The sequence below is a fragment of the Podarcis muralis genome, chromosome 1 (genome assembly GCF_964188315.1).
Source record: "Podarcis muralis chromosome 1, rPodMur119.hap1.1, whole genome shotgun sequence".
Classification (NCBI taxonomy): Eukaryota; Metazoa; Chordata; class Lepidosauria; order Squamata; family Lacertidae; genus Podarcis; species Podarcis muralis.
In genome coordinates, this window is record NC_135655.1 from 87,252,517 (window position 1) to 87,279,503 (window position 26,987).

At 46.1% G+C, this 26,987-nt stretch overlaps 1 protein-coding gene across 1 annotated transcript in view; it reads left to right on the top strand.

The window, feature by feature from the left end:
* The window catches only part of MARCHF4 (membrane associated ring-CH-type finger 4), a 125,630-nt gene extending 101,163 nt beyond the window's left edge, over window positions 1-24,467 (top strand). Inside the window, exons 3-4 of the mRNA XM_077934490.1 lie at window positions 2,962-3,154; window positions 20,470-24,467. Coding sequence (XP_077790616.1) covers window positions 2,962-3,154; window positions 20,470-20,831 — 555 coding nt within the window. The 3' untranslated portion in view covers window positions 20,832-24,467. The remainder of the gene's footprint in view (window positions 1-2,961; window positions 3,155-20,469) is intronic.
* Window positions 24,468-26,987: the final 2,520 nt, after the last annotated feature.

The window sequence follows — 26,987 nt, forward strand, 5'->3', positions numbered from 1 at the left end:
ACATTTTTCTCTGATGGCCCTAATCAGAGCATAACCTTAATAAACAAGCTAGCTGTCCATCTGTGTGACACAATGGACATTTCACCAAAGGACAGAAGGTCACGCTAGGCCCCAAAAATCACACAAATAGTCTTATAGAGGAGCTATATAGAAGATGCCCCTTGGTTAAAGGAATACTGAAAGCAGGCTCCTTTAATCTAATTTCTAATGCATTTGTGGGGCAAAAAATTCTCTAGATGAATCCCCGAATGCTAAGCATGGGATCTCAGAGGCTGCTTCATTAGGTGGACTTCTTTTTTACAGGAGCTGCTTTGCATTACTCCGTATCACAAAACTGGAACTTGAATATATAGAAGGATTAAGGCAGTGATAGGGAACCTGTTGCCCTCCAGATGCTGCTGGATTGCAGCTCCCATCAGCCCCAGCCAGCATGGCCCATGATCAGGCATGATGGGAGTTGTAGTCTAGCAACACCTGGAAGTTCAAAGGTTCCTCACCATTGAATTAAGATCTACCCCCTACCAATTCCTACCTTCACACATTTTTGCCTGTAGGTGGTGGTGCTTTGTATTAGTGCTGCCCTCTTTGCTTTCATTGTTCTTTTTGCATATGAGTTTTGTTGATTCTCCCTTCTGCGCTTTTTCTGGATGGCTGCTGCATCAGCTCGCTCGCTTCTCTTCATGGCACTGCTTGCCAGGCTGTTCTGATGAGGCAATGATACAGTTAGCCTATTTTAGCCTTGCAAGTGTGTCAGCAATCTAGCCTTGGGTTTGCAAAGGCCCTCTGTGATCTCAGGATGTCAGATGCAGGCATATCACAGTGCATCTGAGGGCAATTAGCTGAGCTGTTCTGATGTCATTATCTCAGCTGCTCTGATGTCACAGAAGGCTTTGCAAACGTGACTCCTCAGGGGCCATGGAGAAAGCTTTTATTCTGAGCGCCAAAATTTAGGAGCAACATTAGGTTAAGTTAAACAGCACTGGCATGTATTTGCTGCAAGGGCTTTCAAACCATTCCTTGACAAAGCCAGAAACATTCATGACACTTTCTGCTTATAAGGGATGTGCTCGACTAGCAGTTCAAGGGGTCTGCATAATTCTTGTCGCGTTCATTGATAAAACAATACTTCCAAAGGGGGGGGGGAGGCAGTTCAGCATAATCCTACAGTTCTATTCAGAAGTGCCATTGAGTTCAATGGGGCTTTCTCTCAGGTACGTGGTATATATAAAATCACAGCCTTTCACAAACAGTTGCATTCCTTTCCACACCCAAAGAGCTGTTGTTGTGATTATAGAGCAACCAGATAATGGTGCTCAGAGCAGGACAAAGGACAGCAGCCATGAAGTGTGTAGAAAATGTAAGATGCTGTACTATAAAACTGGTAAGAACAAACATGGATGTTTTTGCTGTTAAACAAAACCTTTTATTGAGATTTCACACCATCTAGAAGAGAAGCACAGGGCAAAATGCACACATCCTCAGATACTTCAAAATCTATCTAGCCAGAAGATGAGATGTTTAAAAATAATTTGTAAAGCCTATTTTCACAGATGGATGTCATAACAGAGTGAGTAAATGGAAGGTTACTTGAACCAATCTCACACACTATTCTGCCAGCCAAACATGTAATGTTGGCTGGTAAGTTCCTGGTGTTAGTATATTTCACAATGTTGTCCTCTGTAAATAATCACAGGGGCTCTGCACCTATTAAACAGCTATGGAAGAGCGAGAGTAGCACATTACAAAGTACTATAAAAAGTCATAGCCACAAGAGGCCTGGCCTCCTCAAGCATTTTGTAGGCATTTCCCTTTATATGTTATTTTTAAAAGTACAGTTCTGGGATTATTATTTTTTTATCCCTTGTATAATGTCAATTTTTGTGTACAAGGCAAAAATGAAATAATTTCTCTCTCTCTCTCTCTCGGAAACCTGGTCATTTCTTATCCCATCAAATGATTTTACACACACACACACACACACACACACACACACACACACACCTATTTCTCTCTCTTTCTTTTCCAACTTTTTGACACTGCCATGAGTTTCTTGGGCTTTCCAAATAGGCGGGTGGCAACACGAAGAGTTGGACATGACTAAACGACTAAATAACAACAACAACAACACAGTTGTGGACCCCACCTCCACCCATTCTCCCCGGGCTCTGAAATGCAGAAGAGTAGTCAGGCCAATGAAATTTGGCAAGTGGATTTCATATTTGCTCCCAGTGGTGGAAGTTCCAGACTGGGGACTGACTGCTGTTTTCCTTCAAAAGAAAAGTGATCAGTTTAAGCTTAAAAGCATGGATATAGTGATGCACAGTTTGACCCTTAGGGCTATGGCTGCATCCCCATCCCCTGGGTACCATTAAAAGCCCCTGCTTGGTCATGCACAGAGAGCCTCACACTCTTTAGGCCACTCAGGATCGCTCCTTTCAAATTATGATGTGCCCATGCCATCATTATTCGTCTGTGCGCCATGGGCAAATGAATTTTACTACCACCATGGCATGTTCTCATGCTAGTTTCTGCAAAACTAGCCATGACCAATATTGTGAGAAAATCAAGAAAAAAGAATACTTAAGGTGTACTTAATCAATGCACCTACTCAACCCACTCATGACAAAGCAGCCCATAAATGTTTTGAATGGCAGTGGGCTATGGTCAAACAGTAGAATAGCAGAACGGAGAGCAGAACAGAGGCATGTGGCAAGATGTGATCCCATCTTTCTGATCTCCTGTTGCAGGCAGGCACAGGACTGTCCTTTTCTTCTGAAGTCTGCTGTCTAAAAAGCTGCTAGCCTCTGTTGCAAAAGTCTATGTGAAATGCTGTGGGGTGTTCATTGGTAGCAACTGGTGCCACTCACTAAGGAATTAATCATCTACATCTTCTGCTTACGCTTCTCTTTTCTTTGTTGACTTCCCCTCCCTCTTCCCCCCATCCCCGCTGCTGTCTTGCAGTGGCAAGCCATTTCTCTGACCGTCATTGAAAAGGTTCAGATAGCGGCCGCCATCTTGGGTTCCCTCTTCCTTATCGCCAGTATCTCGTGGCTCATCTGGTCCACCTTCAGTCCTTCTGCGAAATGGCAACGGCAAGACCTGCTCTTCCAGATCTGCTATGGAATGTATGGCTTCATGGACATTGTCTGTATAGGTGGGTGACTGGATCTCAGTATGAAATGTAGTGACCATAGGCAGTGCTTTTTTCTGGGGGGGGGGGACAAAGGGATACGCAAACCCCTAAACATTTTGTGAATCTTTGTACTTTTGTCCATTTACTGTATTTATTTTTCCAGATTTGAACTATAAAAATGTGATTTTCTTGAGTCAAAATGAGAGTACCCCTAAACTTTTTTTTAGAAAAATAAGGCACTGACCATAGGAATTCATTTGTAAGAAGGAATTGAGAGGTAGCTTCTTTCCTTTTTTGGGGGGGGGTGTCCAGAATGAAGTTTTGGTGCAACTCTTTTTGGACTCAACGGTATTGGTCCTGGTGGGCTTTTCAGAAGCATCCAGTTATCCTGTTTCATATGCAGCATCGTAGCTGAAGTAGACTCAGTCACTAGTCGGATCCAGTAGGACAGCTCCTGTCCTTTGACCATTGTGGGTCATCTAAGAAATTCCCCCAGACAAAGACATATTTAAATCTCTGCAGTCAGTGGTGTCCAAACTTTTTTCAAAGAGGGCCAGATTTGATGAAATGAAGGGCCGTGACGGCTGACCAAAGGGCCAGCCAAAGTTGTTGAGGTTTTCTTAGGATTTTACCCCAGGAAATAAACTGCCATGGGGGGCCGGATTAAACTGTGGATATCCCCAGTGCCTTGGTAAAGATAACTGTTGATATGATAAATTCCAAAGAATCAGATTCAAAATAGTTAAAATGCAAATCCTTTGTATTTGCTAACTCTTATGCATTAAAAATGTGAGACAGAAAACTACTTTGTAGTTTTGCACATTTTGTTTTCTCAGATTATACTGTAAAATCTGATGTTTTAGATAGTGGAGTCTTGTTCAGAATTCAAACCTGCAGACCTAAGATTCATTTCAGTGACAATTTTAATGCTTTGAGAATCTGCATGTCCCAGCCCTGGTACTTGTTACCTAATTGAGGTGCTTGTCTATTCTGATCCCAAAATAATAAATTCCAGTATCCTCACACAAAAGAGAGAAAAATGGGGAACTGATGAGCATAATCAGTTGGCCTTCTCCTTTTGTGGGAGGCTTGCAACAGTGCCAGCCCACCACAAAGAGGAGAGGAAAACGAAGCCATTTCTAGGCAAAAAGAAACAGCCAGAAAAAGGAATGAAATGTTTGAAATAAATAAAACTTGGAGAAGGGAGGTTGATGATGACAAGAAGCAGGTATTCCTCCTGATTTTGAAGGGTGTGCCACAAAGTGCTTGGGGGGCAGGATGGGACATGAAGGATCTGAGAGAAACTTAACTGGGAACCACTGCATGGCTGGTGGTGATTTCTGAGTCTTTTCCAAGCACATGGGAGGAGAAGCTTTCTTTAATTGACAGTGTGCCATAAATGTTCAATAAACCATGGTATGTGTGGGCAGGAGGGGCAGTGAACTAGTAAAAATGAACAGGGTTTAAGTCAACAGTGGGTTTATTTGCAAGCCCTGGCTCACATGCTCTGTTGTGTAACTCTGACATTATTACCACTCCCATTTCTGTGGTTCTCATGACCCACCACAATTGACCACCACTCAGCAAACATTCCCTTGTATGGAGGGCAACAGATTTGTCCACTAGTCAGCTACAAGCTGGTATCTACTCCAATCAAACCATATTGTCCACTTTTCTCTTTGGGATTTGGATATCACCTGCTCAGAGAGCAACCATATTTAATGAACAATATCAGCTTCCCTGCCAGGACACATCCTTTCCTTGCCACACCATCGCTTTTTACCCAGTTATGCAGGGGACAGGAAGAAGAAATTGTCTAGGTTCTCTTGCTTGGCTGCTGATGGGAACAGAGAACAGGTGGGTGGCTTGCAGTTGCCAGTAAGTAACATGATTAACATGGCTTTGGAAAAGCAGAAATTGTTGGCAGCAGCTGGAGCGCTCATCTGTCAGTGGAAGATAAGTATTCTATTTCCGTCCATGAAATGGATGCAAAACCAAGCAAAATAAGCCAGTCCTTAATGAGAGGAGTGAAGAAAATGTTATGTTTAGATGGAAATCAGAGTGTGATTTCTCCGTTTCCCTTTCATGTGATTGTTGCATTGTAAATCTGATTGTTAGCTGGATGATAAATAGATAAAGTGGTATTCAACTACGTTCTGCTCAGAGCAGATACATTGCAATCAATGTGCCTGAGTCATGTTCATTCATTTCAATGTGTCTGCTCTGAGTAAAACTTACTTGAATACCACCTGAAGTCTTCCCCCACATCCCAGTATATAGCTGCAGTGATAGGACAGACTTCATCTACTAAATTTCTGCTTATTGTGAAACGAAAGAGCACTGTCAGGGGGAAAAATGTGCTGGGGGAATGCATGAAACAGCAGAAAGTGTATTTTTGCATCTCTTGAAACAGCAACTTTTGCAATGAAAATAGAACCTCACAACAATTCAGCACCCTACCAGTTTGCACACAAAAAATGGGGGTGGATAGTCATGCTTCAGGGATATTGCGTTGCTTCAAGACAGCAGGCTGTGTTGATGTTAACAGCTCCTCCTCCTTTGGCATGGCTTATAAATGCTAGCAAACTGGCAGCCTAGAAACCTCTGGTAAGAACCTTTTAAAATGCATATTGTCGGATGAGTTCTCATGCAACGCAGGAGCTCGTCCCTCCTGCGAAGCACTTAAAAGGAGATGGTATCAAAAGGAAGCACAGCCAGCCCTTATGAGAAAGAGGCATTGGGAGTTTGCTCATTAGTGACAAATTAACCAGAAAGCAGGTATGTGGGGAAATGGATCGAGGCTCCCTGCAATTCATGGACGCTGCAGGCATTTTCTAGCCGGTACCTGTGACAGTCGCGTAACCGTATTCCATACGGCCATCACAAAAGAGCTGAGTGTGTGTTGGGTCAGGGATGGGGAGTGGTCGGACACTGTCCTATTTTCCCAGCAGCAGAATAATGCAGCTTGAGGGCTGGGGAAATGTGATACCCCTTTGACAGAAGAGCAGTATATGGATTTCTCACCAGCCGTGGACATCAGCTGCACATTTATTGTTAAGAAAGGAAGATACTTGCTGTTCTTATTTGTTTATTTAATCTAAAGCAACATTACTCACTTTGTAGGGCCAGAACAAGAGGCTGTTTTTGGATGAACAGATTTGAAAGAAAACTACATAGGGAAATGACAGTTAGCACAAGACTCCACCCCATAACATCTGGATGCAATACAGTGGTACCTTGGGTTAAGTACTTAATTCATTCCAGAGGTCTGTACTTAACCTGAAACTGCTCTTAACTTGAAGTACCACTTTAGCTAATGGGGCCTCCTGCTGCTGCTGCGCTGCCGGAGCACAATTTCTGTTCTCATCCTGAAGCAAAGTTCTTAACCTGAAGCACTATTTCTGGGTTAGCGGAGTCTGTAACCTGAAGCGTATGTAACCTGAAGCGTATGTAACCCGAGGTATCACTGTAGCTGGCTTTCGAGTTATGAATTACCACACTTACTGTGACTTGATGCCCCTCCCCCCCTCTCTCTCTGCATGTTGGAGCCTAGGAAACCTAAGCCCTCTAGCACTTTAGGAGCATAGGAAGCTACCTGGTACCAGATCAGACTGATGGTTTGTCCATGCCAGAGCTGAGTCTCCAGGGTCTCAGAGAACTCTTTCCCACCCCCTGCTGCCTGATACTTCTGGCTAGAGATGGAACAGGGACCATACTGGATGCAAAGGACGCAGTGCTCTATGATTGAGCTGGAAATGGGGAAGAGACCCCAAAAAAGTAAGAGGTAATTTTGTGTATGCAATACATATAGCCGGTCAAAAAAAAAAAACAACCCACAAAAACCAATCTTCCAAACTCACACCACTGAGCTGAGTGATGATGACAGTTTGGAAGTTCACTGCACATTCCTGCAAGCACCTGGCCATTAATTAAATGGCAATTCAGATGCAGTTGTGTGTCTGGCTGCCCGTATCAGTGGAGGCTGCAATTAAGGGAGCTTGATCTTTGCAGATTCAAGTGGCGTTCAGGGACAGCAGGGCTGGAAACCATCTCTCGTTGAACATCGGGAAGTGTCATCAGCTAATGAGAGAGGGAGGCCGGTGAGCAGCACGACTGGCCCGAGAGGGGCGCTGTGCATCACAAGACTTGACTTAACAGATGGCCCACACGGTGCTGTCACTCCATCCACCCACAGACCACCAGAGCTGCATACACAACAAGTGCGTCCCATGATTCGGTTTATTTCTTTTTGTTTTCCTGGCTGTGTCAGTTTACCTCATGCACAGCGGATGACTGAAATAGCAAAAGTGATTATGCAAATTGAGACTGAGGGCTTGGAGGTGAAGGAGGGGGTGGGCTCTTGGGGAATTTGTCCCTTTACAGTGGGCAGTTTGCGTTACTGAAATTGACACTGGCTGCAGGGTAAGTGCAGTAAACACTGCCAGTTCAGAAAGATATTTTTCCAAAACATTGGGGGTGGGAAATAGTTTTAAAGGTGGAATAAATAAATATAGACCAAATAGGCTTTTTTCCTTTTCTTACTCCATTACGTGACCTGATCAATTTCAACGTTTGACAGGGGATATACTGTACATAAGTTGAATAAAGGAAGATTAACGTGGCTATCAGATGGAGCAATTAGACTCCATGTTGCTGCATGGCCAACTGTAGCACATTTTGTGTATGTGGTGATGTGAGCTGCTTGCCAGCCTTTATGTTTCTATATTTTTCATGCATCTTATGCACTAATGCGCGCACACAGCTTCTTCATCAGATCCAGAGAGCCTTTAGCTCTTTGAAGAATCACTGTTTTGCATCTGAACAGCTGGGGAGATGAAATTATAAGCAGAGTCATTCATCTGCCACTCCCTCCACCAGCTGGCAATTTTTGTAGACATCACTGTTGCCTTGGAGAAGGGTTGAAGCTCAGTGTCAGATCACATGTTTTGCAGTGAAAGGTCCCACGTTCAATCCTTGGTCTCTCTAGGTAGGACTGGGAACCAATCCTGTCTGAAACCTTGGAAAACTTCTGGCACCCACTGTAGATATATGAGCCAATGGTCTGACTATAGGGCAGCGCTATTAAGTATAGTAATTTAATTGACTGAAATTGTAAATGCTTGTATGCATTACTATGTATTTAATTTTGGCTGGTTGGTAACTGAATTCTAGAGAGACCTTTTGTAGTTGGGTAATGTTGGTCACATGGGAAGCATCTAATGAAGGAGAGACACCATTTTATGTGAAGCAAGATGACTGTGTTTTAGAATCCACTGTGAACACTGCTAAGTTGAATGGAGTGTTGGAGTGCTTCTTATTTGCTTGGAAGAAAGAGAGCAAAGCTGCAGGAGAAGGTGAAAGTGGGAAACTCTCCTAGGAGATGCAAGGAATGGCCTAACTGAGATACAGAAGGCTGAGTGCTAAGCTCTGGAAAGAGATGAAAATACTGTTGTTTGGAAGTTAGAAGAAGAGACTGTAAGCCCACGCTTGGATGAGCATGTGACTGTAAATATTATGTTTTAATTCATCTCTAACTATTAGTTTCTGCAAGCAAAGTCTAGACCAGTGTTTCCCAACCTTGTGCCTCCAGCTGTTTTTGGCCTACAATTCCCATCATCCCTTGCCACTGGTCTTGCTAGTCAGGGATGATGGGAGTTGTAGTTCAAAAACAGCTGGAGGCACAAGGTTGGGAAACACTGGTCTAGACATTGGTTTAATTTCCAAAGAAGGGTGTCAGTCATATATGATCTGAGCTTTTTAGCTGTGTTTTTGCTACCTTTACTTCAAAAAGGACTCAGGCACTCCGTTGCAAACCAGGAACCGCAGGCCTCCAGACTTTTCTGTAAGTCCGGCTGCTGACAGTCAAAGGAAGGCAGAGTTAGGCAGTCCATCCAGCAACCCCTCTGCACAATTGCAGGTAATAGAACAACAGATCAATAGCCAATTAAAACGGATATGTGGTGCTTGATCTTTTGTGGCTTGATGGGAAAGGAAATTAATGGGGGAGCTGCCTGTCGACGCTCACAATTCAGGATCTCCTGTCAGGACTAATGGCGACTTACTTTTAATGGTGCTGCCTGTTTCAACTGGGCATTGTTTAAAATGTGCCAGGCTAGAAGAACCTTTGGCACTTCCTTCTGCTATCCTTTATACGTCAGACGCAGGTAGGCAGAGAAAGAAGAGAATGATGCACACAGCAAAGATAAGAGCAATACCGAGGAAAAACCACACAAAAGCTGCATTTCTTTCTTGGACAAGACTGAATGGTGTTTATAACAACAAAACTTGTCCCAGTAGCTCTATAGCCCTCTTCATCCTAAAGCAGAAAATTGGCAGGGGCTTGTGTGGCGGTCCTGCCTTTGGCACCCCCATGCTGTCACCTGCTATACTCCGGAAAGGGTTTCAAGGATCTGAAAGGGCTTCTAAGCACATTCCGCTGAACATTTGTAGATGCATCCTCACAGTCAAGAACTTTATACTGTCAGGTTCCTGATCACAAGGAGGTAACAAGACTTGTCCAACTGAATGCACTTAGATGCAGCATTCAGGCCTCCCTGCTCCATCTGGGACAGTCAATGGTCAAGTGGGTGTCCCTGGCCCACACAGGGATGTGTAGGGGGATCCAGTCATTCCACCTTACATCGTCGAAATTGGGTCTTTGCAATTGGATTTGCATTTGCCGTGCTTGCGCTTTGCCTGACATTTTCCTCTCTCATGGAGAGGGTGTCTGTTTGCATCATGCTCAAAGGTCACTAATAATGGCCTGGTCTGAGGTCAGCTGGCATCATCCTGAGGCAAAGACCTGCCAATCATGACATACCTCTTGGAGGCACTGCTCTCCCTTTCGTCCAAGTGAGCCACTTCTACCACAAAGCCATGATTGGGTCATCCATCGGCAATCCACCACATTATATCTGGGGTTGCATCAAACATTTCCCACTTGCTGGCATTATGATGCACTGAGTGGGTGTCCAAGAATCATAAAATCATAGAATCAGACCCCAAGGGCCATCCACTCCAACCCCCTTCAATGCAGGAATCTCAGCTAAAGTATCCATGACAGATGGCCATCCAATCTCTGCTTTAAAGCATCCATGGAAGGAGAGTCCACCACCTCCCAAGGGAGACCATTCCACTGTTGAACAGCTCTTACTTTCAGAAAGTTTTTTTTTTTATGTTTAGTCAGAATCTCCTTTCTTGTAACTTGAAGCCATTGGTTCAAATCTCATGGTGGAGTCCTTGGAGGCCTCTCTCTCTCTCTCTGACTTTATAATTTCATAAATATTAATACAACAATAAGAGCTGCCATTGCTTTCAAATGCATCTTGAATGTGCTTGAGACTGACACCAAGGTTCAAAAGTCTGCTCTTCAATATATTCAATATGTAATTCAAAAAGGTAGTATGTTTTATTAAAAATCATCTCTTGTGCTTATTTATTATGTATTTCTGGTGCACCTGTGCAGTTGAGTGAATTGATTAAACACTGCCAGAAGAGAAAAGAACAGAAAAGCAATCTTGTTGTGATTGTATGTACAACTGTATAAATTTTAGTTTCGGGGGTAAGAAGGATTATTTCAGCAATGTGCAGGAGCAGATGTGCACATCAGTAAAACATCTCTTGATGCAATGATACGTACAGTCACATCTGCAATGCCACCTGCACATTTGTACAGTGATGTGCCTTGGTAACATAAATCTTTAGGTTTGTGCAAGCAAGTAAGTATATAAATAAATAACAGTAAATAAACAAACAAATAATAAAATGAATGATAAGTCTCTAGCACAACAAATCCACTTTTAAAAAAAGGAACTGGACCTTTCGTGGTTTGGAAGGGCATGGGAAAATGCATTGAAAAGTGTGGGTTTGATCAGTGACTAATGGAAAGATGTGTAAGAAAAGCCCACAAGCTAATCAGAATACAGTGGTGCCCCGCAAGACGAATGCCTCGCAAGACGAAAAACTCGCTAGACGAAAGGGTTTTCCGTTTTTTGAGTCGTTCCGCAAGACGAATTTCCCTATGGGCTTGCTTCGCAAGACGAAACGTCTTGCGAGTTCTTGCGAGTTTGTTTCCTTTTTCTTAAAGCCGCTAAGCCGCTAAGCCGTTAATAGCCGCTAAGCCGCTAATAGCCGTGCTTCGCAAGACGAAAAAACCACAAGACGAAGAGACTCGCGGAACGGATTAATTTCGTCTTGCGAGGCACCACTGTAAATGCAAGACAAGTGTTCAATGTTGTATAACCACCCCGTAAACAAATCAGAACAAATGCTCAATAAAGGCCAGATATTGTCAAATTTGTACTAGCAAATCCAAGTGAATGCTCAATAAGTAGGTCATCTGGAGAGGCTGTTAATTAACCATATCAAACTGGTTCCAAGGAGGACCCTCCTGTGTGAGTGTCTGAGGGCCCTGCTCCTTCCTGCCACTCACCATCTGGCCTGGGGCGGGGCCTGAAGCCTCTCCATAAGGACTGCTGCGCTCTGCTCTGCGCTCTGCTGCCCAGGAGGACCCTCCTGTGTGAGTGTCTGAGGGCCCTGCTCCTTCCTGCCACTCACCATCTGGCCCGGGGTGGGGCCTGAAGCCTCTCCATAAGGACTGCTGCGCTCTGCTCTGCGCTCTGCTGCCCAGGAGGACCCTCCTGTGTGAGTGTCTGAGGGCCCTGCTCCTTCCTGCCACTCACCATCTGGCCTGGGGCGGGGCCTGAAGCCTCTCCATAAGGACTGCTGCGCTCTGCTCTGCGCTCTGCTGCCCAGGAGGACTCTCCTGTGTGAGTGTCTGAGGGCCCTGCTCCTTCCTGCCACTCACCATCTGGCCTGGGGCGGGGCCTGAAGCCTCTCCATAAGGACTGCTGCGCTCTGCTCTGCGCTCTGCTGCCCAGGAGGACTCTCCTGTGTGAGTGTCTGAGGGCCCTGCTCCTTCCTGCCACTCACCATCTGGCCTGGGGCGGGGCCTGAAGCCTCTCCATAAGGACTGCTGCGCTCTGCTCTGCGCTCTGCTGCCCAGGAGGACCCTCCTGTGTGAGTGTCTGAGGGCCCTGCTCCTTCCTGCCACTCACCATCTGGCCTGGGGCGGGGCCTGAAGCCTCTCCATAAGGACTGCTGCGCTCTGCTCTGCGCTCTGCTGCCCAGGAGGACTCTCCTGTGTGAGTGTCTGAGGGCCCTGCTCCTTCCTGCCACTCACCATCTGGCCTGGGGCGGGGCCTGAAGCCTCTCCATAAGGACTGCTGCGCTCTGCTCTGCGCTCTGCTGCCCAGGAGGACTCTCCTGTGTGAGTGTCTGAGGGCCCTGCTCCTTCCTGCCACTCACCATCTGGCCCGGGGTGGGGCCTGAAGCCTCTCCATAAGGACTGCTGCGCTCTGCTCTGCGCTCTGCTGCCCAGGAGGACTCTCCTGTGTGAGTGTCTGAGGGCCCTGCTCCTTCCTGCCACTCACCATCTGGCCCGGGGTGGGGCCTGAAGCCTCTCCATAAGGACTGCTGCGCTCTGCTCTGTGCTCTGCTGCCCAGGAGGACTCTCCTGTGTGAGTGTCTGAGGGCCCTGCTCCTTCCTGCCACTCACCATCTGGCCTGGGGCGGGGCCTGAAGCCTCTCCATAAGGACTGCTGCGCTCTGCTCTGCGCTCGGCTGCCCAGGAGGACCCTCCTGTGTGAGTGTCTGAGGGCCCTGCTCCTTCCTGCCACTCACCATCTGGCCTGGGGCGGGGCCTGAAGCCTCCTCATAAGGACTGCTGCGCTCTGCCGCAGAGGGCCTGATGGGCATCACTAGAACAGTTGCTGTTACTGCTGGAGGGGTGCAGAGTGCTTTTAAAATGTTTTGTTTTGGTTTTTTTTTGTTGTTGTTGTTGTTTTTAAATTCCTTTGAATTTTTTGTAAGTGGGGGGGTGGGGGTGGGATGGATGTTTACTGGGCTTGGGAATCTGTTTGATTTTATGTTTTTGTAATTTTTACTGTTTTTTGTTTGTATTGTTTTATTGGTTGCTTTTTTTAAGGTGTTATCTTGTTCTTAAGGGGAGGGGTCAGGGCTGCCGGGGAGTGGGCCCCAGCCCACAAAATGGCTGGGGCATGTTCCACAGGGGAGGATGCACTGGGACAACCGATCTCAGTGATCACGGGTAGGAGGAGGAGTTACGCTAAGACCAGACCATGTCATTACAGAGGAGGCAGGTTTAGTCGTTGTCTGAGGACTATCCCTGCCTCTGGGTCTGGTCCTGACTGGATGGATACTAGAATCAGCAAGGGATACCCACATGACCTGAAGGTGCTGCTGTGCAATGCCAGGTCAATGATTCATAAGACCACTGCCATCCATGACTTGATCATGGATGGAGGACTTGACCTGGCATGTGTGACAGAGACTTGGTTGGATGAAGCAGATGGGCCTGTCCTTGCCGCTGCTTGTCCACCAGGTTTCTCTTACGCACAGCAACCCAGGTCATGTGGGCGGGGAGGGGGGGTTGCAGTGATTTTTAGGAAGTCATTAGTTTGCACCAGGCGTCCTATTGGGAAGACTCAGTTCTCCGAGTGCATGTTCTGGAAGTTGGGCAATAGGGGCAGTACAGGATTCCTACTGGTGTACCGACCTCCCCGCTGCACCAAGGATTCCCTGCCCGAGCTGCTTCAGGTCGTGGCGGATGTCCTCCTGGAGACACCTAGCTTGGTTGTCCTAGGGGATTTTAACATCCATGCCGACACGACCTTACAAGGGGCTGCTCGGGACTTCGTGGAAAGCATGGCCTCCATGGGGCTGTCCCTGAATAAGTCTGGCCCAACCCATAGCCGCGGACATGCCTTGGACCTGGTGTTTACCTCTATGGATGTTGGTGATCTGACACTAAGTAAAAGCGAAACGAAAGAAGTGCCATGGTCAGATCACTTCCTGGTGCAACTGGACTTCTCTGCGACCCATCCCCTCTGCAGGGAGGTGGGACCAATTCGGATGGTCCGCCCCCGCCACTTAATGGATCCAAATGGTTTCCAGAGAGTGGTAGGGGATGCTTTATCCCATGTTGATGGCCTTTCAGCCGATTCCCTGGTGGCCCGCTGGAATGTGGAGTTAACCAGGGCTATTGACTGTTTGGCTCCAAAGCGCCCTCTCCGATTGCATGGAGCCCGGAGAGCCCCGTGGTTCTCCACGGATCTGAGGGCAATGAAACAATCGTTGAGACGGCTAGAGCGCCGGTGGCGGATAACCCATTCCGAATCTGACCGGACACAGGTTAGAGCTCAACATCGAGCCTACCAAGTGGCGATAGCGACGGCGAAGAAGACCTTCTTCGCCGCCTCTATTGCATCTGCAGAAAACAGCAGCAGGAGACTTTTTCAGGTGGTTCACAATTTAGCGGAACCACCTGTGACATCTGGGCCCAGTATGGGCCACATGATCTCCTGCAATGATTTTGCAAAGTTTTTTGCAGATAAAATCGCTCAGACTTGGGAAGAAGTAGACTCCACCGTGGGAGCAGAGCCAGGGCGGGAGAGTGCTAGAGTCCTGTCTAGTCAAGTTGTGTGGGATCAATTCCAACCTGTTACCTCCGAGGATGTGGACAGGCTGCTTGGACGAGTGAAGCCAACCACCTGCCTCCTGGATCCTTGCCCATCCTGGCTTATAAAAGCTAGCCGGGAAGGACTGGGCGATGGGCTTCGTGGGGTGGTGAATGCTTCCCTCCGTGAGGGAGCCTTCCCAGACCCGCTGAAAGAGGCGGTTATTAAACCGCTTCTTAAAAAACCATCTTTAGATGCGGCCACGATGGCCAATTATCGCCCAGTCTCAAATCTTCCATTCTTGGGCAAGGTGATTGAGCGAGTGGTTGCTGAACAACTCCAGGCACGCCTGGAAGAAGCGGATCATTTGGATCCCTTCCAGTCGGGATTCAGGCCTCATCATGGGACTGAAACTGCCTTGGTCGCACTGGTTGATGATCTCCGGCGGGCTAGGGACAAAGGTGAGAGCTGTTTCCTAGTTCTGCTGGATCTCTCAGCGGCGTTTGATACCATCGACCATAACATCCTTCTGAACCGTCTTGAGGGGCTGGGAGCTGGGGGCACTGTCATACAGTGGTTCCGCTCCTTCCTCCTGGGCCGTGTTCAGAAAGTGGTGGTGGGGGATGAGTGTTCAGACCCCTGGGCCCTCACTTGTGGGGTGCCTCAGGGCTCTGTCCTCTCCCCCATGCTTTTCAACATTTACATGCAGCCACTGGGAGAGATCATCAGGAGGTTTGGGCTGGGTGTTCATCAGTATGCGGATGATACCCAGCTCTACCTCTCTTTTAAATCAGAACCAGTGAAGGCGGTGAAGGTCCTGTGTGAGTGCCTGGAGGCGGTTGGAGGATGGATGGCGGCTAACAGATTGAGGTTGAATCCCGACAAGACAGAAGTACTGTTTTTGGGGGACAGGAGGCGGGCAGGTGTGGAGGATTCCCTGGTCCTGAATGGGGTAACTGTGCCCCTGAAGGACCAGGTGCGCAGCCTGGGAGTCATTTTGGACTCACAGCTGTCCATGGAGGCACAGGTCAAATCTGTATCCAGGGCAGCTGTTTACCAGCTCCATCTGGTACGTAGGCTGAGACCCTATCTGCCTGCGGACTGTCTCGCCAGAGTGGTACATGCTCTGGTTATCTCCCGCTTGGACTACTGCAATGCGCTCTACGTGGGGCTACCTTTGAAGGTGACCCGGAAACTACAACTAATCCAGAATGCGGCAGCTAGACTGGTGACTGGGTGCGGCCGCCGAGACCATATAACACCGGTCTTGAAAGACCTACATTGGCTCCCAGTAAGTTTCCGAGCACAATTCAAAGTGTTGGTGCTGACCTTTAAAGCCCTAAACGGCCTTGGTCCAGTATATCTGAAGGAGCGTCTCCACCCCCATCGTTCTGCCCGGACACTGAGGTCCAGCTCCGAGGGCCTTCTGGCGGTTCCCTCACTACGAGAGGTCAAGTTACAGGGAACCAGGCAGAGGGCCTTCTCGGTAGTGGCGCCCGTCCTGTGGAACGCCCTCCCATCAGATGTCAAAGCGATAAACAACTACCTGACATTCAGAAGACATCTGAAGGCAGCCCTGTTCAGGGAAGTTTTTAATATGTGACATTTTAGTGTATTTTTTATCTTTGTTGGAAGCCGCCCAGAGTGGCTGGGGAAACCCAGCCAGATGGGCGGGGTACAAATAATAAATTATTATTATTATTATTATTATTATTATTATATAAGAGCTCTCTTGGATGAGGCCAAAGGTCCATCTAGTCCAGAATCGTGTTGCCTGCAGTGGGCAGGCAATATCCCTGGGCAGCCCACAAGCAAGACATGAAAGCACTGGCCTCCTACCCACTCCCACCGCCATTGGTCCTCAAAAAATGAAATACTCAGTGACGTACTGCCTGAAGGTTGCATATAATCATCTTGACTAGTAGCCATTTATGGAGTCATTCTCCATGAATGTGCCTAATCTCTGCTTAAAGCCAATCATGACAGTGAATTCCAGAGCTTCCCTTCTTCTCGTCTGTCCTGCATCTATTCCCCACTAGTTTCTCCTAGCCATTATTTTAGCCAGCTGAGCACCATAAAGACGTCATACCAAGAACCAAACAGGCTAAGGGCATATTGTGATTGTGTTAGAATTAAGTTAAAGGCAACTTTCATTTTCATTTGTTCCAGTACAGCAGAACACAACACTATAGACATCTTAATGACGGCAATCCAACACAATGCTAAGCACACTTTAGCCCTTTGATTTCAATCGGCTTTAAGCACAATTAACTGTGTTAGACTGTGACTTTCAGATTTTCATCACAATTTGTTGAGTTCTTTCCATTAAAACATGTATATTTCAATGTTTATTGCCAATGTGTATTTCAAAGCTTAACCTACAAACTCCACCTTGTGATATTTTTCTCTTGACACTTCAAATTCAGGCCCAGACACTTAATTTTTATTTTTTGAAAACCCAAACACAATGTGTTTAAACCACAGCTTTTCCTGCCAATATACACTGAAGTGGCCTGATGGCAAATTCTGCATATTTTGTTGAGAAATGTAAATATGCACAGTTTGGAACTGACATGTGTGCAGCACAGTGGGGGAGCAGGCTTCTGGAATGGAAGGGTTTAATTTCTGGCATCTTTGGTTGAAAAGTTCTCTACTTCCATACTTGAAAAGCTATTGGGCTTAATGGACCACTGATTTGATTCAGTAGAAGACATGTTCACATGTACAGTGGTACCTCTGGTTATGAACTTAATTTGTTCTGGAGGTCCGTTCTTAACCTGAAACTGTTCTTAACCTGAGGTACCACTTTAGCTAATGGGGCCTCCCACTGCCGTCATGCCACCACGCATGATTTCTGTTCTCATCCTGAGGTAAACTTCTTAACCCGAGGTACTACTTCTGGGTTAGAGGAGTCTGTAACCCAAAGTTTGTAACCCAAAGTTTGTCCGTAACCCAAAGTTTGTAACCCGAGGTGTTTGTAATCTGAGGTACCACTGTACTCAGTTATCCACACCTTAGAATAACATGAGAGATCCACATCCCTGTTCATTTTGCTTATTTACATACCGTATTTTTCGCCCTATAGGACGCACTTTTTTCCCTCCAAAAATGAAGGGGAAATGTGTGTGCGTCCTATGGGGCGAATGCAGGCTTTTGCTGAAGCCTGGAGAGCGAGAGGGGTCGGTGCGCACCGACCCCTCTCGCTCTCCAGGCTTCAGGAGAGCCCCAGCGCCAGCCCCACAAGGTCGGGGGACAGAGGGAGGCGGAATGCCGCCATCCCACTGTCTCCCGAAGTGGTTTGGAGGCTGACGGCGAGGAGACCCCGCCACCAGCCCCACATGCTCCGGGGACAGTGGGGAGGCGCAGTGATGCCGGCCCCACAAGCGCCTGGGGGGGGGGAAATAATTTTTTTTTCTTTATTTCCCCCCCAAAAAAACTTGGTGCGTCCTATGGGCCGGTGCGTCCTATGGGACGAAAAATACGGTATTTATTTATTTTCCTCTCATAGAATATCAGGGTAATGAAGAGAAATCCAAAAACTATTAAAAACAGTACAAAACAATAATTAAAATGACTGGCTACTCAAGAAAAAATTAAACAACCGCACAGAAAACGTTACACATCTGCATAACTGCAACCGACTCAAATTTATTTTGATGAAATCCTACAGCTTCTTGCAAATTACTCTCCGAGTCCCTCCTTGCTCTCTCCTCAGCTTCCTACAGTTGCAGATGCATTTGCATTATTTCCATCTGCCCACCCAGTCCTCTGCTTGGTTCCTTTTTAATTTTACAGCTTCCTGAGCTCAATGCTGGGAAATCAATAAGTAATTTGGATCCCAGCAACTGCCAAGGAAAACAAACTTATTTTTGCACTTATAGTAAATATTTTGAAGCACAATTTATCTAGGAAAACAGGTGTACGGTTGATGCACTGGCCCATCCATCAACATCATTTTATTAATTGCATGGGATCATAAACACTTATAATTTACAAAGCAAAACAAACAGACTTTTTTTAAAAAAATCCTCTTGAATCAGCCTTCTCATTAATATTTGTGATAAGCTTTGAGGCTGAAATGAATTGAATTTTCCACATCTGACTCATGATCCGGTGAGGCAGACTCTTGAGGTCATATACTTGAACTTAAATAATTGAGGTCAGGATTCCTCACCAAACTTTTAACAGAAATGTGAGGGTGCTGGTGTTCATTCTGCAATAAACATTTGACCTTCAGCATCAATATTTGACTCCCGTGATTGATTGTTGAACTTTGGAAACAAAGGGGTCTGCCAAATTGCAGATGTACTTGAGTCCACTTGGGCAAAGTGGAAGACCAGCAGATCATATGCATGTGTCCCTCTGAATCACAGTATAAGTTGTGCTTGGCAGCCAGCATACTATATTTGCACTTGTCTCTTAATATTAGGTGTGGGAAAAGTTTGTGCTAAAGGCTTAAACCTGGGATGGGGCAACCTGTGACCTTTCGGATGTCGCTGGAGTACAACTCCCATCATCCCTGACAAATGCTCATGTTAGCCTGGGTGAGGCAGAGCTGCAGCAATAGCAGCAGCAGTTCTGGCAGCAGAGTCCATGCCACTTAGTGGGAGGGGTGAAGCAGCAGTGTGGAGGTCAGTAGAATCAATGCAATGCTCCTACTGATGCATCCATGGAGCCCTGACCTTATTTTTGTCTCATCTCTCCTGGTAAACAGCTGCTGGAGTGGTCCAAAGGCCCTTCTAGTCCAGCATCTCCTCACACAATAGCCCACCAGATGCCTGAGGCAGGGGAACCAATCCAGTGCCCTCAACATAACATGTAGTTCAGCTCTCTTTATAGACAGACTCAGCAAATATACCGTAATTCCACAAAGAAGGAATTCCTGGGTGCTTTGGGTGCTCATTTCATCCTCACTATTTCAGGCCATTCACAGGTCACAGCTATTTGTAAGAAGGCCTGTGCTCAAGAAGGCTGGTCTAGGTGGAGATTGGTCTGATCCAGACAGGCAATCCATACACTGTTGTTGGTCTTTTAAATCTGTTTATCATTTTAGAATGATGATGGGACTTGGAGCAGGCCATTCTCCCAAATATTAACACTTTGTGTTAAGCGCCAATGAGAGCAAGATGTGCCCCCTAAAGCTATATCAAAAAATGTTCATGGGGCATGTGTACCCTCCAACACTTTGAAGCCCAAATCCAGGATGCCATCTTCCTGGACACCATCTTCTTGTTTTTTTATTACGAGAGTATGGCAGCCGTTTTGGTTGTCATGCTCTCATGTGGTTTTGCACACACACCCTCTTTTTTAAAAAAAACCACGCTTTTTTGGAGCACGGTGCTCTAAAACACATGTTTGGGAGCACCACACAAGATTGCATCCCCGAAAAAGTGTTTTTTCAGGGGGAAATCACACCGCAAAATCGCTTAAGATTATGGCAATCTAAATGGCAGCCATTCTCTCGCAATAAAAAACGGGATGTCCCTTTTTTTCTAGGATACTTGTGGGGTATGTACAATGGTACGTCGGGTTAAGTACTTAATTTGTTCCAGAGGTCCATTCTTAACCTGAAACTGTTCTTAACCTGAAGCACTACTTTAGCTAATGGGGCCTCCTGCTGCCGCCGCGCCGCAGGAACACGATTTCTGTTCTTATCCTGAAGCAAAGTTCTTAACCTGAAGCACTATTTCTGGGTTAGCGGAGTCTGTAACCTGAAGCGTATGTAACCCGATGTACCACTGTACATGGAGTTGGCCCTAGGTGATTCTCAGAGGTGTGTGTGCAGTGATGAAGTGTCAGTGAAAAATTAATAGATTCTCTTTTTTTCCTCCTATCCACACACTCTTTTTTATTCTACAGGCCTAATAATCCATGAAGGACCCTCAGTTTACAGGATTTTTAAACGGTGGCAAGCAGTCAACCAACAGTGGAAAGTTCTGAACTATGACAAAACAAAGGACCTGGAGGATCAAAAAACAGGGACCAGGACCAACCAACGAACCTCCTCTCAGACTAACCATTCATCCTCCACTGGTGGTGCCACTAGCAACTCTGCTCCAGCCGAGAGTGTGGCTCGGGGAGCTGGCCACACCACGGGCACCTTGTCTGACCACCACTGTGCTTATACCATCTTGCATATACTCAGCCACCTGAGGCCTCACGAACAGAGAAGCCACTCTAGCACAAACAGAGAGCTCGTCATGAGAGTCACGACGGTCTGAGCTAAAGGAATTCAGGAGGCCTTAATGCAACGCGGAGTGGCAGAGGAACTCACAAGCGGAGGGGGCGCGGCGTGCCTTTCCCCCACCCTCCACCCCCTTGTCCTCTGCAGCTGCACCAGGAGCACAATAGGCCCTTGGCCAGCCAAGATGGTGGCGGAGGCAGAGCTGCACACACAGCTGAGAGGCGGCTGAAAAGGTTCTGCAGTCGCTGGAAAGTACAACAAAGCAAGTGCAATACAGAACTACAAAAACTGAACTAGGGCAGAGGCTGGTGGGCTGAGGTGGGGTGGGGAGCAGAGAGGGACAGCTGGTCTTACTGCAAGGGAATGAATGGGTAAGTTTTTAAACACCCACGCAGACATTGAATAGGAAGGCAGCAAGGAAGCCAGAGTATTTTAAACTGTATTAACCATGGGGTTCAAGTATTTGAATGCATAAATTATTCTGTGGCCCTATGCTATTTTGTGTGACCACAGGGTGTACAAGATGAAACAGCAGTCAGTTTATTGCTATTGTTATTTTATATGAGTAAAGACACTCTGCCCAGGTTTTTTAAAAAAACAACAACAAACAAACATGCAACAGGTACAAATTCCTGATTTAGCTCCCTCCTCAAACACTACAATTTTTCAATGTTTTTGAGGGAGTGCCACTGGCAGAGAAAGGGCCAAATTCATTTGAGCCACAAACATTTGTAGGAATCAATGTCCAAAGCACAAGGTGGATGATTTATGCCAGCCTGGTTTTTTTAGACTACAACTCCCACCAGCCCCAATCAGTGCATCTGTGCTAGCTAGGGCTGATGGGAATTGTAGTCCAAAACATTTGGAGGGCACTAGGTAGGGGAAGATTTATGACATTTAACACTGAAAGAATTATTTGTGTGTTTTATTTGCAGATTTTTCAAAATGGGATTGTCCCCTACTGAATTTCCTACTTGGCTTTTCCCCCTCATTCTCCAGCACCTCTGTATCGGTGATTTCTCATAAGCCCCTGTGATTTTCCTGCTTTTAAATTTACTTCCTGTAATCTAGCTGCTCCTGGAAACAGTCTCATCCACTTAGTTCAGGCATCCCCAACCTGCGGCCCTCCAGATGTTTTGGCCTACAACTCCCATGATCCCTAGCTAACAGGACCACTGGTCAGGGATGATGGGGATTGTAGTCCAAAACATCTGGAGGGCCGAAGGTTGAGGATGCCTGATTAGGTATTAAGCCACAAAACTTTGCACTCAAAAAACAAATGAAAGTCCCAAGTCTAATCCACACTGTGGATTTAGGCTCCAATCCTATGCACATCTTTCTGGAAATAAGTCCCATTGAACACAGGGGGACTAACTTCTCAGAAACATGTATGGGAGGAGCGCACTGTAAAACTGGTTGAATGGGTCCCTCTCTGCAAGGAACACTGGGAATTCAAGCAGTATGAGTTACACTAGAAATTGCTAAGAGAAACCGCATCACCCTGACCAAACAATTAACAGGATTCTTTGGAAGAAGCCACCATAATCACACTGGTATATTTGCCGGGTACCCGCTGAATTTGAGAATTTGAGAATACTCTCCCTTCTCCACAGGTACTTCCACAAGTAACACTAAATGCTGAAGTATCCCGGGTGAAGCTGCCTTATCTTACAGTGGATTATCATTATTGTTGCTGTTATTTTTCGATCCACACAAATTGGCATATTCACCAGATTTGCGTACACTGCAGGAACCAAGGAAGCATAGGAGCCAACTCCCAGCAGCCGAAGTCTCTGTGCCACCCCTAAACTATTTGAGGGAATGACATACTTAAAGGACCTTGGCACAAAGTATTCCTTCATTGTTTCCTGTCTCATGGCCACTTTAGATGGTACTTGCTGCCACAAAAGTCCTGATTGTCCATGTTGGAGAGCATGGACCCTTAATACAATGCACCTTAGGCCATTCTCATCCCCTGTTGTGGTGTGAAGCCAACCCTGGCCTATCCCTTGGGGTCTGGCCTGCACAGGTTCCATGTATAGAGTAAGGAGCAATGGAATAGTATCAGTTCCACTTCTCTTTCACAAGGACCAGTACAGTACCATCCAAACGCAGGCATCAGCCTGCAAACCTTGGTCACATCCTGGGAACTGTCATTTGTTGAGGATGCTGGAAACTGTAGCTCTGTGAGGGGTCTCCAAATAACTCCCAGCACCCTGTTCTGGGGGTTCTTTGGTGGAGGGGACCATGATTGTTAAAGTTGTATGAGAGTTCTTGAAATGTGTGGGTGTGACCCTCGTCATTCTCGCCAGGTCAGTTGTAGGAACTCAGCAGTATATGGGATCAGTGTTTTCTGGATGTACCATCCGTTTTTCAGGGAACTTATCTTTCTAAGCACAATTAGTGACTCATCTGATACATATGAGGGATGCTGCCCAGAGAGGAAACCTTAAAGCTACTTTTGTTGGGAATATTTGCTTGCAAAGTAGAAAATCGAAACGTATTCATTTACCTTTTGACTTTTCCTTTCCCACCAGTCCTCACCCTGTAATGATACTACCACTCCTCCTAAGGTCCCCACTTCTGCCAGGAGAGAAAAAAGCCACTCACCCATTGCTGATTTGCATATGTTTAATTGACTAACTCATTAAGCATATGGAGGTTGAGCACTGCCTAGCAAGCCTATAAGTTGTTAAGACCTTAATATTCCAGGTGAATAACAGTTACGGGTAGGGCAGCAGTGAGCATCAGTGGCAGCAGGCTCTGTGTATTTATCAGCCACAAAAGCTACAGCCAGGGTTTTATTGTATTTTTTGACTAATATTTCTTACCCACCTTTCGCCCCAAGGTCCCAGGGTGGGTTACATGAACTAAAACATAATCATCATGATAATACATAAGCATAAACCCATAAAACAATAACAATAAAAGCACAAAAGCTTAATGATACAGGAATGACAACTAAAAAAAAACCTATACCACACTTCCAAAGATCAAGGTTAACAGGTGCTACTCTGAGTTCCATCCCTTTACCACTGGGAAAGGGAACCTGTTGCCTTCCAGGTGCTGTTGGCCTTTGGCTCCCATCACCCCTTGCCACAAGTTCCATATCCCTGACTTGAGTCAATAGAGATGTGACATAGGCTAAATGAAGAATGTTTTGGAGTTGAATGTGCAGCAGACAGCCATAAACAATTTTATAAATTTATAAATGTTATATGCATTTTTCACTGCCAATTCTGCATCCTTGCATGATGCTTCTACTGATTCATTATGTCTTTCAGTCATTTTAAACCCTCTGGACATCAACTTGGGCAAAAAGTAGGGAAATTAAAATGACACCCCCCAAAAAACCCTCTTACACCATCAGGATGCCAAAAGGAGGGAAAACCCCAATTCAGATCTGTGACCTACTGATGATGATGACAATTTTTAAAATGTATTATTGACCACACAAAAATCAGGAAATTTTGCTGAGATGTTTTAGCCCAATATCAACAGAACTACTACCTACCTAAATCCACTGAAAACATTGCTTCAGTAATGGGTATCACATAACAGCTTGTTGGGGGAGATATGATCTTCTCCACTTCAGAACAATTTAGGTCAGTTTGTACATCTCAGAGGAAGTGAAATTTTGCTTCTTCCCTAATAAATGAAATATGGACAACTATACAGAGTATGTGTGACTAGTGCTAATTAATTTATTAACAATATTGGAAAACCTTTCTTATTCATTGGAATTTCCTCCCCTACAATTTTGCTCCATTTTAGTCCCATCCAGAAAGCACAACGTCAGCCAGGATGCCCATGTTTTAATTTACTTGAACCATTGGGGCAAAAGAACCCCACTCTAAATATGAGAGTGATAGATTATTGTATCTTATCATTTAGAAACCAAGGTAGAATCCTGATTTTGAAATAAAAAAGGGGGCAGGTGGGTGAAGATGGAGTCCAGACCCTTCTATCCCTCCCCCATGGCAGCCTCTCTCCTCTCAGCTGGGCTCAGTTCTGACACGGGAACCTAACTAAGGGGAAAGTACCTGGAACAGAGGCTGTAGGGAGTTATGCTGTGAGGGTGCCCCTTATCCACACTTTCTGCTTGCTGTTGAAAACCAGACTCTCTACCCCACCAGTTTCTAGCATGATTGCAACAGATCTGACTTTAAAGGTACAAATCAGCCTCCAATCACATCTCATTTGACCCTTGAGTTTGACACAGGAGAGAACAGTGCAGACTGGGCTGTCAACAGTTGTCTTTGTCTCACAACTGGAGAGGCTCAGTTTCCTTTTTGACTGAGGGAAGTGTGCAGTCAGTTACAAAGTTTGAACACGACTGGCCTAAGGGAATAGGAAGCAACCCATATTTAGGGTTTCTTGTGTTCTGATGGGTATTCCCTTTGAATAGGGAAAGTGCAAAGGGGGGAAGTCAAGGGTTTTATTATGCAGTGCATAGTTCCGATCATTGGCATCATGTGGAATCAGCCTTGAATTGTCCTGACATCTTGGAAATGGCATAGTCTACAAAAAGCTAATTGGCATAATCGGAACTGCTCGTCATTGACCTGGTATGTGGCATGACTGCAGACCAACGAAAACATTTTACAAGGAGTGTGGAAGGTACTGTCAATGAGCCCCACAGTTTGTCACCGAAGACAGATTCAACATCTGTCAGGGATGCACAGGACTGGTGGCTTCTGCCTGTCATAATCCCACACTGCTCTTTTAAGAGCTGGACTAAAACATTAAATGTGGTTGCATGCATCTCCCCTTCTATGTTTCTTCACTTGGTTTTAAGGAAAAACAGTCCCAGGTAGTGACCATTCTGTGTGGAACTGTAGCAGAGGTCTGTGTAGGTCTTTCCCTTTAAAATGTTGCCCTTCTGCTTCACACACACAACCCCCTGATAGGGTTAAGAAGGGCTCCTTGGAATAAGAAGTTGTGTTGGGTAGGGTTGAGAATCAGACATGAAGCACATGGATGCTGGAATAAGCACTAGGGCCACTGGGTGGCTATCCTGTCACCATCATTTAAAGCTGCCCACCACATTACACACATGTTTATATGAATCAGATTCCAGATTCCATCCTACAAGCAGTCGGGTTGTTGATTTTTAGCTGGAAGATAACCATCCTCGTGGCTTTAAGCACCCATCAGATGTAATATGAAACTGGGTACGCTTCACATTATATGGTGCGGGGGGCAACATTTCCCTGAAGCTCGCAGACTGAAGAAGCCATAAGAACATCTTGTGATGGGAAGAAGAAGCAGGAGTTAATTGCAGATTGAGGTTTTCCCCCCTCAGCTTCATTTGGATAGGGATTTTCTTTGTAGCCAGTGTGGTGTAGTGGTTAAGAGCAGTAGACTCGTAATCTGGGGAACCTGGTTCGCGTCTCCGCTCCTCCACATGCAGCTGCTGGGTGACCTTGGGCTAGTCACACTTCTCTGAAGTCTCTCAGCCTCACTCACCTCACAGAGTGTTTGTTGTGGGGGAGGAAGGGAAAGGAGAATGTTAGCCGCTTTGAGACTCCTTTGGGTAGTGATAAGGCGGGATATCAAATCCAAACTCTTCTTCTACTCTTCTTCTCTTCTAGCCTTGAGCATGTTTCCTGCTCTTGGGAGCAGGGAGGGGGTGATGATACTCTAACTACCTCATGGGGCACTGTGAGAATCAGTGGTGAAGCACATCCGTTCCTGACAATGAATGGCACTCTGTGCTCCCCTTCCCAAAAGCAAGAATCTGGTTTCCTCAGCAAGTTTTGATGCAGCATGAGCAGGAAGAATGGAGAGCCTCTTGAATTGAATCCTGTCAGAAGTTCTTCCCAGGGTGCAACTAGGCATGCTACCTAGTGGATACCACAGTGTCTTTCTGGGCTACAAGCTTTGTTATAATATGTATGTGTGCATGTTTTCCATAAGGCATAAAGCGTCTGTCTCCAGTTACCACACGTCTCCCCATTTCTATGCCACCTAACAGGACTCCTCTTGTACAAGCCTCTAATCCTTTTTCCTTGACAAGCTGATGTGGGTAGGGGTGGAATCTCATTTCAGAGAGTCTGAAGAAACTGTTGAGGCTTTAAGGGTGGCCAGAGAGAGAGAGAGAACCAAACACTTTCCTTAAAATGAGTTAAGACCTTTAAAAATCGGTACCTCAGTTGTGTTCTCCAAAGTGTTGTAGTGCTGCTCTCTCGTG